Source organism: Cibotium barometz, chromosome 31 (assembly GCF_041138505.1).
Source record: "Cibotium barometz isolate CiBa-2024 chromosome 31, ASM4113850v1, whole genome shotgun sequence".
In the NCBI taxonomy this organism is placed as follows: domain Eukaryota; kingdom Viridiplantae; phylum Streptophyta; class Polypodiopsida; order Cyatheales; family Cibotiaceae; genus Cibotium; species Cibotium barometz.
Window position 1 is genome coordinate 22,822,678 of NC_141076.1, and position 12,689 is coordinate 22,835,366.

The 12,689-nt window shown below is 44.8% G+C and overlaps 1 protein-coding gene across 2 annotated transcripts in view; it reads left to right on the forward strand.

The window, feature by feature from the left end:
- Positions 1–5,286: 5,286 nt before the first annotated feature.
- TERT (telomerase reverse transcriptase) overlaps positions 5,287–12,689 on the forward strand; it is a 79,948-nt gene continuing 72,545 nt past the window's right edge. Inside the window, exons 1-2 of one of the 2 annotated variants that reach the window (XM_086824886.1) lie at positions 6,135–6,251; positions 6,331–6,389. In XM_086824886.1, the coding sequence (XP_086681012.1) occupies positions 6,173–6,251; positions 6,331–6,389 (138 nt within the window). In that variant the 5' untranslated portion in view covers positions 6,135–6,172. Of the gene's footprint in view, positions 5,691–6,134; positions 6,252–6,330; positions 6,390–12,689 lie in introns of those variants that run through there. The other variant, XM_086824885.1, reaches the window with a different exon arrangement.

The window sequence follows — 12,689 nt, forward strand, 5'->3', positions numbered from 1 at the left end:
CTCCACTATTTTGGTGAGAATGCATTGCACACAGGATTTTGTTTGTGCTTTCAGCTTGGCCATTCGCTTGAGGATAGTAAGGGGAGGACTTTGTGTGGGTAACAAGGAACTCTTGCAAGAGGAATTTGATTATCTTGTTGATGAAATGTGATCCATTGTTGTTGCTAACAAGCTCGAGAGAACAACCGAAGCATGTGATTACAAACTCATAGAGAAATTTAGTTGTTGATGATAGAGCATCAGCTTTGCGGGTCGCATGAGCTTCTACCCACTTGGTGTAGTAGTCTGTGCTAGTAATTATATATCTGGCTTGAGTGTATTTGGTTGCATCTATGCCCCATTTTTCAAATGGTTGTAAGGACACAATGGGATTCAGGGGCATATGATCCTTGAAAACGAGGGATTGCTATGCGCTCGCATTCATCACATCGCTTGACATACTCAGTAGCGTTAGCCATTAAGGTGGCCCACCATAACCCAGCTGTGAGAACCTTATGAGCAGTGATGTCTGCTACAAAGTTTCCACTAGCATAGGCAGAGTGAGCCTGTTCAAGGAGGAAGACATACTCGTCCTCTCTAACGCAACGTCTTAGGATTTTGTCCTTAGACTACTTGTAAAGTTGACCCACATAAGTTGGTAAGGGGCCACCTTTTTTATTAAACCATGGACCCGGTCCTTATTGAAGAGAGGATCAACTAGTAAGCCATTGGCTAAGGGGTCTAGCAATATCAACGTACATAAAAATGAATCACCGCGATAATAGCTTACGTTTCCCATGAAGTTGGTAGGTGGGGGAAACTCAAGAATGAGCCACACCTTGCTGTCATCAGTTGATATTCCTTGTTGTATGGAGATAATGTGTCCCTGGATCACTCCGTGTCAAACCCAAAATTGGCATTTAAGAGGGTTCAACGAGATGCGGTATAGTCTGCATCGCTCTAGCACCTTGCGCAAACATGTGAGGTGCTCCTTCCAGGAAGAATTGACACATAGGTCATCCATGAAGACTTCCAAAAATTTTCAAAGATATTCCTTGTAAGCCATACACATTAAGCGTTGGAAGGTTCTAAGGACATTGGTCAACCCAAAAGGGGCATGACTCTATATGCGTATGTACCCTATTCAATAGCGAAAGCAGTTTTGTGTTGGTCCTTGGGATCAATACACCTGGTTGTATCCTTAGAATCCATCTAGGAAGCTGTAAGCTTCCTTCCCCGCTACTCTCTCTAGCACGTGTTCAATGAATGGTAAAGGATAGTGATCCCTTATGGCGGCGACATTGACCTTTTTAAGGTTAACGCACACCTTGACCTTTTCATTTTTCTTGGGCACTATCACAATCGATGATACCCACTCCATATGTTCAATTTCATAGAGGAATCCAGCATCAATAAGTCTTTTAGTATCTTCGTGGACCATCTTGGAGTAATTGGGGTTCATTGGGTAAGCTCGTTGTTTGATTGGCCTAGCTCCATCAACCATGGGAATGGTGTGCCGGACCACTTCTGGGGGGTACACCCTTCATATCCATGTACTTCCAAGCATAGCAGTCCTGGAATTCAGTCAAGAGAGCGATGAGCTCGGCTTCTTCTTCCTTTGAAAGGTCTTCTGCAACGAATACAGGCCTCGGGTCTTCACATGAGCCTACCAAGTTCACTTCCTTAACCTTGGTTGGACCGTCATATGAGGTCCCAGGTTGCCCACTATTAGATCTTTGAGCCGAATCGTATTGAACAAAGCGGTAGGCCATTTGAAAGGTCTTAAAGTGCTTGGGCACCTGTCGTGTTTCTTCGGCTTTAGCACTTTCCTCATCAATTAGCCTTTTGGCTTGTTTTTCTACGAGTGCTAACTTTTTGTTACATGCCTTGTGTGCAGAGCGGCAAAGCTTTTTAGGGACTGGTTCTGGTTGAATGGCTATAGGACAGTAGTGTGGACCAAAAGATAACTTTTTGCAACCTCTTTTTGCCACGTTTCATTAAAATGCTCATGTGCTTCCACGGCACCCACATATTTCAACCAATGGGTTTCAGAATTTTATGGGAAGATATACCTCTCTGGCCCAGGGAATCCTTCAGCCTTGTGAGTTTTATGGGGGCGTGCACTCCTTTTGATGGCTTGGCTTGAACAACCTGTTCAAGTTCTTGCGTAGCTATATTGGCAAATATGCTGAACTAAGCATATATAATGATGTAAGCTCTTGCTCATCTGCTATGGCAAATCTAGTACCAATTTTTATAGGCAAGATGTCAAGAGTAGTAAGGATATGCATCCAGTTCTCAGAGTCTTCCGGCTCTTGAAGTGGTGCATAATCCTCATTCTCCCTTTCATCGTCCAGTGTCTTATGGCATGTCTGGCATAGATGAACTTCAGTAGTTCGTGTAGTTGTGAGACTAATTCCTCTGCAAATAGTTTGGCACTTATGGGGTGTACTTTCCATGTGCGTAGATTGATCTTAAAGGTAAGATCTTTTCTCCGAATATAGATGTGGTTAGTATGGATCATCTTGGACTCTCGCATAAAGGGTCTGTCAAGGATGCAGTCATATGAAACTGGCTGACGTCCAAAATTCATTACCACAAAGGTGTGGCGGTAGGTGGTTCCCATAATCTTAAATTTAAGATCCATTAGTAGACCAATGGGTCTAGTGGTGGCTCCATCAACGAGTTTCACTAACAATTGAGTGTTATCCAAGGTAGGTGCTCCCCATTTTTCCCAGCATTGTTTGGTCACAATGCTCACTTTGGCTCCTCCATCCAAGATTGTAATAACTTGGTGGCCATCAAAAGTTATCGGCAAGGCCACATTAAGTTCATCACCTTCAGAGTATTGTTCGAGCTTGTTCACTCAAACAGTAGGAGTCCCTTTTACCTTAAGAGGTATATGGATTTCATGCGTGCCTACCCTGAGACGTCCCTCCATCCAGTCTTTCAGATCATTCCATAGGCTTGGGCTACCTTCTTGGAGCAAGGTGCTGATAGGAATAGTGAGGACGCGAGACATATAAGCTAGCATAGCCACATTGGGAAGCTGCATTTATAGCTCTAAGGTAAGGCCCAACAACAATTGCTTTAGCAAGGCTAAGGTAAGATCTTGACTTGAACAAGTGCCAAGAAACTTGCTCAATGTCAAAGGCTACTTAATGGATAGACTAAACTTTGGATGTCTAAAGACAATAAGCAAACAAAAAAAGTAAGGGCCAACAAACAAACAAACTTTGGATGCCTAAGGGACACCCTCAAAAGACAACAAACAACCTTAAAAAAGGGCCAAGACCTTTACAATAAGAACTAGCCATGCACAAGACCTATTACCCAATAATGGCCCTGTGTCAAAAAAACTAATCCAAGCCTATGTATTCTAACACTTGGCTACCTAAGGATGCTTCATGTCCTCTTCCCTAATGGACCTCTAAGAAGAACCAAAAGAGGCCTTAGAGACCACCAAAGCTAAGGTAGCCCCAAGCTCAAAAAAAGTCAACTACTTTGGGTGTCTCATTGGGAATGAGGTTGAAACCACATTTGCAACCTCATTCCCAATCAGCCCAACAAGAAGGCCAAGAAGAAGCCAAGGAAAATCCAAAATAAGGCTAGGATGATACATCATCAAAGAACCCCTAATGCTCAACAATATTGGATTCCTAAGAATTTATTAAAGGCTAAAAGCTTCAATAACAACAACTCAATCATTTGGGTTCCCAAGCATGAAGCCCACAAGCCAACACCTTTGACTTTGATTGTTAGTCAAGCTTCTTTAGTAGCTTAAATGGTGTGGTGTGACCTGAGAAGGTACAAGTGGAACATCAGAACTTATTTTAATAATGTCTCAAATGCAAGAACTTGTATGTGGGAAAAAAAAGAAAACAATAAGTAGCTCCACAAGACCTATCCAAAAAAGAGGAGATAGTACCATGAGAACCTATCTCGCAAAGGAGGTAGTACCATGAGAACCTGTCTCAAGCAGGTATCAAAACCTCTTTGAGTGGGCCAAAAGTTAGCTACAAATGAAGTCTTCCTACCTCTGCTTCTTGTGTGCATAAAGAGCATAGCTAGGGTAGCTTTATTTTATGAGGTTATGCTTATTGTTATTAGGCACAAGGTAAAGTGACTTAGAGATACTTTTATTAGGTGTTGTTTTAAATATCACAACTCTACCTAGACACTAGGATTGTTGGCTCTAGTGGTGTGGAATGTAAATGTTTAGGCAATATGTGTGGCATGTGTAGGTTTGGACGGTATCCTAGATGAAGCTATGGTAAGGTGGTGAGAGCTTGGCTCCGATGATGGTAAGGGATGGCTGAGTTGGGTGATGTGCATAATTTGTGTAGGTCTAGCCTCAAGCCAGAGGGTATTAGGGACATAGATATGTTTTGGTGGTGAGTTTCTAGTAAACCTTCTAGTTAGTCTATTTTTTGATGTGTTTAGGAATAAAGGACCTATTTAAACTAGTATGAGTGCTACTTAAGAAACTTCTTCTACTATGCTACATTCTTTCCTTTAAGCAAAGTTGCTTCAATTTTAAGTTAGGTGGGAGGAATGGTGAGTCCCACAACCTTTAGATCAAGGGTATGAAAAAGTACTATTAATATGTTACAGAGTTGATAGGCTACTTGAGGGCAGCCAACCGTAGTGGTTAACTTCATGTTGTGCATGTGCAGAGAGTAAGGCCACCCTTCAAGAGTTCCTTAGTGTATGGATGTGTGATGATCCCTTCAGGAGGCTGAAATGGTCTTGGGAATGGAAGGGGGGTGGTACAATATCCAATGATGGGTGGGCACTTATCTCTCTCTAGATACTAGGTGCTAGTTATGTGTACACCATGTGGCCTCACAAATTTATGAGCTACAAACATGTGGCCCCTAAACTCTTGGCAAAAGTGGCCCTTGAATTCTTGATACACATGGTCTCCTCAAGCTATCGGGGTAGGGATTGGGGGCTCCTCCATGCGAGCATGCTCCATGGGGGGCACACAATCCAAGGTGTGCAAGGGGAAAGGGGGGTCATTCCTAGGTAGTGCCTTCTCAATGCTATCTCACACGGGGCCTTAAAATGCTCGTGTCAGATGGGATATGCTCACAGGTAGTGCCCCCCAAAAAATCCCACAAGCCGATCACACGTGACACTACAGATCACATGTGACACTACAAGTTAGCATACCCTATATTACTTAAGCTTGGGAGGGGGCTTGGAGGAAAAAGAGGGTTCCCTTATCCTAGAGATTGCTCAACCTTTGGAAAATCAGTCTCATCTTGAGAGGAGTTGGAAAATTGCTAGCTCCAATTTTTCAAGTAACGGCATGAAAGTATGCTTGTTCAAAATTACGTTTTCCTCTTTAACCGGGCCTCATAGCAGCAACAGTGGGAGCCATGGCAAGGAGTAAGAGGAGGAGGACGGAGGCTGAACAGCACCACGTGGTTGGTGGCGTTCTGTCGTCGCTCTACCCTCCCTCCCGCCTCCGCACCCTCCACGACCTCCTCCTCGCCCTCCTCCTGCCCTCGCTCCCCAGTTTATCCCCACATCATGCACCATCAACAACAGCAGCAGAATACACCGCTGCCGCCCACGCGTTTCTGATCCGGGAGGATGACCCTGCCGACTATGTGTCCCTACTTCGCGATGGCTACGGAACTCTCTCAGACGTGGCTCCTCCAATCGGGATTACGAATTTGGAGCAGCGCTGGACACACCAACAGGCAAGTTTGCATTCAACACTCGTGCTGCCTATGCGTCCACTCTGAACTGAAGCATATGGTTGTTTTAGTTTATTAACGGCAAGGTAGTGCAGGACTCCTCTATATTCTGAGCTTTTAGGAATATATGTTGTGAGCTTGGGAGTTTATCCTCATTTCCAGTCATTCAATGACCTTGGGACTCTATCCTCATATTTCCAATCAATCAAGATAGATAATTCCCAAACGTTCAAATCATTACCTGGCCGCATTGCAATATCCAAAACAATTCAGATCGCCACTCCATCATGCATAGGCTCAATGACATACCCTACAGGTTTATGCTTCCAGATAGTCTTTACGTCCTCAGAAGCACAGTCCCTCTGAGTTCGTTGGGCACGCTTAAAAATGATCTACCCAATACGCATTTAGCTCTGTTTTATCATTAATAATCATCATTACTTTTATTTTTACAATAACTTTGAACTGTACTACATCATAAAATAATGAGGAGAATAAGGGAGAGCAAAATCACTGTTGGTGGAGCCAGTCTTGGATTTGATAGCCAGATAGTCCGCATAATTTGTAAGACAAGTTGAAACACTAGACACTCACAAAATCAGCTTGTCTAACCTGATCTACACCTGTCTTGGATGGTGCCCAGATAGAAGAAAGGGTGAGCTGTATCAGACCAGAAAGAAGAAAGAGAATGCACAAACATATGTGAGTGCTCTCACTAGCTATGTGAGTGCTCTCACTAGCCTCTGTATATTTTTGTTGTCGTCTGGTCAAGAAACAATACTTCAGTGGAGAGCTTACTACTAGCAGCAATGCATGAAAGACTTGGCTACGTGATCCTCACAGCACTAAAGTGCAACATACACAACATATACCATTATATCAACACACATCTGGAGCTCAAAACAAGAGGAGCATGAAGTAATGACACAATACAATCCTTACAAGAATCACTTCATTAAAACTGGTAGTATTTCTACTTAACATAGTACCCTCCCTTCAATTCAAGCAACTGTCCCCAATCCCCTCTCTTTTGCCTCTTTTGTCCGTGCTCTCTTATATGGTACTACCCGTAACCCATTGTAAAAGGTTGTTACAATCCAAGACCCCCGGCTGTGGCTCATGATGCGTCAGTTATCAGTGAGGCCAATCAGCTTCCGTTTGCGGTGAACTATGGGGCCTGTTCACCCGCCAACACCTGGCACGTCCGGTGGACATGGCACTAGCTGTCAACCCTTCCTTTCCTCTTGAAGACGTCAGGAAAATGTTTTTTGGAACTACAGAAATCTGGAATTACTCAAGTCCGGTTCCATCCTCCCTTGCTTGGGTCAACCGGTGCATCAGTATTGCTAGATACAAATTCTCTGTTCATTCTTGTATTGTACCTAGGCTCATATTCTCTACATACCACATGCCATTCAAGCATGTGGGAGGAGGGGGCGGCTGATTGGGGCATATCCATGATCGATCTTCTCTTCTGGCCTCCTGTGCTCCTCCTCTATTACCTTGGCCCTTGGAAATTTAACATTTTCCCGGCATAGCCATCTTGCCAGCAAAAGCTTGAGGCTCTGCATATTCCGGAGCAATGGCATCATCATCATAGATTTGTTGTTCTGGCCCCTTGGTTCTTCTGTGGTGCCAGTGTTCCAACCTCCAGGGACATCCGTATGGAGGTCTTCTGGATTCTTCTGGTTGGGAGCGGCGTCACATCGGCTCCTTCACCCTTTCTCTCAGCTTTGTCCGTAGGTGAGTGGCACTGGGGTGTCGCCATTTGCATGGGCTTCTGCCCCTTCACCCGGACAGCTAGTCTCAAGACACCGCTCCACTTCTCCTGACAGTTCTAGAATTGGTTGTTAGGGTTTTCGTGGGTGAGGCCCGACTTCGTTCTGCTTGGTGCTTGAGGTTGCGGTGTTGGCATTTTTTCTTGCTGTTGCATGGATTCCTTGATCTCCAACTGACTGTCAAGAGGGTGAGTCGGGTTGTGCATGGCATGATCCGCCAGATCCCCTAGATAATGGTGTGCTTTTCTCATTGCAATCTCAGAGGCTTCCAAGGTTTTGTAGTGATTGGTCAGTATCCGGAATTTATCTTGTGCTAGAGTTTTCCTGGTGTTCTGAACTTTGGAATTCCAGGATCACGGCGTCCTTGGCTTCCAGGTGCTTCGTGTGCTTGTCCGCCATTGCCTAGATCTCGACTTGCATATTTGCCCACTTTGCCTTGGAGGGATGTGAGGGCATTAAGCTCATCCAGAGAATCCTGTTCTTTCGCTCCTTTCCGGGTTCTTCTAGGCGTGTTAGTGCTTGTCTGCTTCTCAAGGGCTTTTATAGTCTGCTTGTCCTGCTTCTGTTGCTCTTTGAATTTTTGCACCAGGCCGTCTAGCTCCAGTGTGGGCTCTGAGTGCAGATTCTTCACTCGTCTCGTCTTCTAGAGGTTTGGTGGTGGCCAACACGTGCTCTCTCAATTCATGCTCAGGGATTGCATCCATTGCAATGCTGGTCTATAGCACCAACTCTTTTCCTTTCCCTTTCCTTTCCAGCTCTACAGCTGCCTTCTTGCCTTCGGCCTTCAGGTTCTGAAATTTGTTTTTCCAGCTTTTCAGCTTTTGCATTAGTTTTATATTTTGCATTCTGAGTCCTCAGTTCCTTTGGCTGTGACCCCACTGCCACTACCAATCCGGCTTGCATGCTTTCTTGTACTTGGGCATAATTTCCGGATTCCTATGCTGTTCTGGCAATCCTTCCTTGCTGTTCCTTCCCCCCTTCCACATTTTGGTCTTCTTTCTCATGGGGAACTAATTGCTGCAAGTGGTTGTGGGAGCTTCCATAACAGCGTTCAACTTCTGCAGATACTCCTCCCACACCCCCTTTAGCTCATCGGCAGCATGGCCCTCCCATTCTTCTGTCTTGGCTGCATCCAACTCATATACTTTTGCAGGGATTTGGGCTTCATAGACTTCAAGCATGGCCTCTGTCTTGATAAGCTCAATCTTTGTTTTTATCTACCCTTGCCTGGATGTCCTTGACCACATCTGCTTTCTGCTAGGCTGCTGTGGTGGCTTTGGTCATGGCTTCATCCAGCCTCTCCTTGATTCGTGTTGTTTCTTGCTCCTGCCTAGCCATTGTAACCTTTACGATCCCAATTTCTTTTGCCATGCACTCATTGGTTTCGTGCAAACCCAACATCTGCATTTGGATCCTCTCATGCTGCTGCAGCTTAGTCTTTAGGAGTAACAGCTCCTTGCGGTCCTCTTCTGCTTTGATTTCTCTCTCTTCTGCTTTGATTTCTCTCTCTTCCAAGGCATCCTTGAGCCTCTGGATCTCCTTGGGGCCTTTTGATACACACTTTTGCAAATAATCCAGTGCTCCTAGAGTCTAGTGTGCATCCACCTGTCCTGGAAACCTTGCTACCCTACTGGGAGTTAGCATAGCTTCAATTGTTGTTGGTCGTGAAAGGGGAAGAGATACTCCCAATCATTTGGTAGTCTTGAGAGGATCCCTCATAGTTCATACTTTCATCCTTGTGGCACCTAGTGCAAGGAGGTCTTCCATTGTCTGGTTTGTAGTGGACACTTCCATCCTCTGGGTCTGCTTTACTTCTATTTTCTTGCTTGGTTGGCTACTTGATTGTTTGTCTCCAAATTAAGCGGCTGTTGTCTGTTCTAGAGTTGGCTTGGGTGGCAAGGGTTTTATACCTACAGGCTCAGTGGGCTTCGGTTTTGTCATGCTTTGCTCCTCGTCGTGCTGCTGTTGCTCACTTTGTTTCTCAGGACTTTCTAGTTCTCCCTTGTCTTCTTTTGCAATATGCTTTGCCAACTCCTGTCCCTCTGTTCCCTTGTTTTCTTCTGCAATATGCTTTGCCAGCTTCTGTTCCTTTGCTTCCTCTTGACTGCTCCTCCTTGGAAAAGAGCCTTGAGATATCCTCCAATCTTTGTTTTGCTATTCGGTTTTGTCAACTTCTCCATCTCATCTTTCATATTATTATACAAGACTTTTTCCTTGGCCCCTGGGATCCTCCCTCAACTGTTTTCACCATTCCATAGTTTTTTCTGGACGTATAGTAGGGTTTGTGGATCATTTCTACCATGAACCTCATCTGTTTCTGTCTGTCCTCATCTGTAGTGCCTGCGATCTTGTACTCCAGTGGCTGTCCTCATCTGTTTCTGTCTGTCCTCATCTGTTTCTGGCTTGTCCCTCCAGTGGCCCGAATTGTTGGATGAGATCCTCCTCTTCCGCCGGTTTGATTTCAATCTCGCAATTGTGGTAATGTTTGATTTCTGTAACTTGGCCAGTTGCCTTTCAGCATGTAGATTAAGCTGCTACAGTTCCTCCCATGGTAGTTCTGCAAACTCTTTGAGGCTTGCTTTCTGTAGCTATTATGCATGCTTGCTTCTTTAGGGACAACAAAGCTCATGTTTTCAAATTCCATCTTGCTAGGAAGCATGATTGGGTTGGTTGATGATAGAGAGCAAGGGAAGCAGAAAGCACAATTGCAGAGAGTAGGGGTGGTCAATAGGCTCAAAGTCACAGTGAACGGCATAGGGGATTTAGCCAGCTCAAGAAGGGGTCACTGACGGTGGTTGTTGGCTCCGGGTGCGCTTTTCTAGGACTTAGCCATGCACCGTTGAAATTCTCATGATTGAGCACAATCTCCAGCTTTTGGAGGATTTCTGTGGAAAAAACACAAAAAACAATAGAAATTATGAGCGGTAGGGGTGCGCATTCACTAATGTGAGCTCCATACCCTTGTTAGCATATTCATCTCCATATTCTACCCATGTACTGTGCCTATATTTGATCCTTTTATGGCCCTTGGTTGTGGGCTGGCCACCCTTATTTTCTCCTTATTTTTCCCCATTTTCCCCAAGTCGGGTGATGCATTTCCAGTCGGCCAGCTCTTCATGTCTAGTTGGCCAGGTTGTCTTGCTCTAGTCGGCCAGTCCCATATGACCTATATATAGGTGGGCTGGCCTCTCCCCTTTTCATTCATTGTTTTGTTTGAGGTGTGGTTCATGTGTTGACACACTCACCTTTTGTATCCTTCACTTATGAGACTGTTCTGTCTCTTGCTCGGGATTGCTTTCATTGCATTATATTCAGCTTATTATCTTCATATCTCTCTATCTTGCACTTTCTCAGATCAGCACACTCTAGTGCTCATCTTGCTTCTGCTGTGTGCACTCTTTCATGGTATCATCACTCTAGGTTCAGAGTTTTCTCTGCTGCACCAGTTTTTGCCCTATCTACAGCCCCTTCACCTTTTCGTTTTTCAGAATCACAGCCCTATGGATTGCTATGTTTTCTGGACGATTACTGTTGATTGCTCTACCTTCTTCCAGGCTTCATCGCTTACAGCCTACATGTATATTCTCATCAGTGTTTTTCTCTACAGATGTGTGGAATTGGTCGGCGTGTATTTTCAGGTCTGCAGTCCCCTGTTTGGCTGTGTTTTCTTCTCCAGTGGACACTATCTATTGTAGAGGGGGTCTTGTGGTGATTCTGGCTTTGGTGGCAACCTTGGTACATGTGGTGTGCACTTTTCTTCGGAGGTGTGCATTTTTTCTTTTGAGATTGAGCCCAAGTTTTAGTGATGGCTGGCCCGACTACTCTTCATATGTTCTCCGAGTGTGCAAAGTTGGATGGCTCCAACTATACTTTATGGAATGTGAAGGTAAAATCTGCCTTGCGTGGAGTGGATCTCTTGGACTGGCTTGTTACAGCTGCCAATGCCACCTCTCCCACCCTTTCTATTGTTGGTGTGACTCAAGCACAGATTGATGTTTGGCAGGGGAATGATCGTCGTGTTTTCTCCTTTTTGATGTTGAATTGTCAAGATTTTGTTTTCTCTCATGTGCGTATAGCAAATGCTCCATGTGAAGTTTGGAAGGCATTTGTAGATCTTTACGAGATTAAGTCTCCGGGTCGGATTTTGGCTTTGGAAAAGTAGCTTATGAATCTTTCAGTTTTTGCCTTTCCATCTTTATTTGCTTTCATCAGGAAGATGAAAGATCTCTGGGACGAGCTTGCTGTATGTGGCAAGGATATCTCTACACAGGATATGGCTATTTGGCTTCTCTCCAAGCTTCTAGAGAGGTTTGATGCTTTCTTTCAATCTCTTGTTTCTTCTCCTCGTTCTGTTCTAGTCACTTGGGAGGAAGTTCTCCCTTCCATTATGCAGATTGAGTCTCGCTTTGAGGAGCAGACGGGCACCTCTGGTGGTTTTGATGGAGCTTTGGCTGCTCGAGATAAAGGGAAGAATCGAGAGAAGAAAGGAAAAGGGGATTCTAACAAGAACTCCAAGGACAACAACAAAGATAAAGACAGACAAAAATAAATCTTCTAAAAATAAGGACGTGGAGTGTCACTACTGTGGCAAGAAGGGTCATAAACAATCCTAATGTTACAAGAAGAAGCGGGATGATTCATGAAGAAGCAAAGGACTCTACCTCTACAGTGGTGTCCCAGACCAAGAAGGATGATGGTATTCTTTTATTAGCCGGTGCTTGTCGTGTACGGGCTCTTGTGACTTCTCAGTGGCGGTCTTGGATTGTGGATAGTGGTGCTATTGCTCGCATAACACCTCATCGGGATTGGCTCTATTGCCAAGATAGGCAATATCACTTTGGGTGATTCTTCTTTCGTGCCAATTCATGGGCGTGGCACCATCTCCATCTTCCGCTCCTCGAGGACAAGAGGTACTTCTCTGATGTTCTGTACATTCCAGATTTGGCATTTAATCTTTTGTCAGTGAGTGCTCTTACAGCTTAGGGTGCGGAGGTGATCTTCTCTCGTCATGATATTACTATTCGTGATAAGGAGACTGGTAGCATCCTGGTTCAGGGAGTCCAGAATAGTGGTTTGTACAAGTTGACCGCTTTGCTCTCTATTGGTTCTTCAGCTCTTTGGCATGCTCAGTTTGGCCATTTGAGCTATCAGCTTCTATAGTGAGCTTCAAAGGATGGGTTGGTTGAGGGTTTACCGACCATGAAGGCTCCAACTTCTGTTTGTA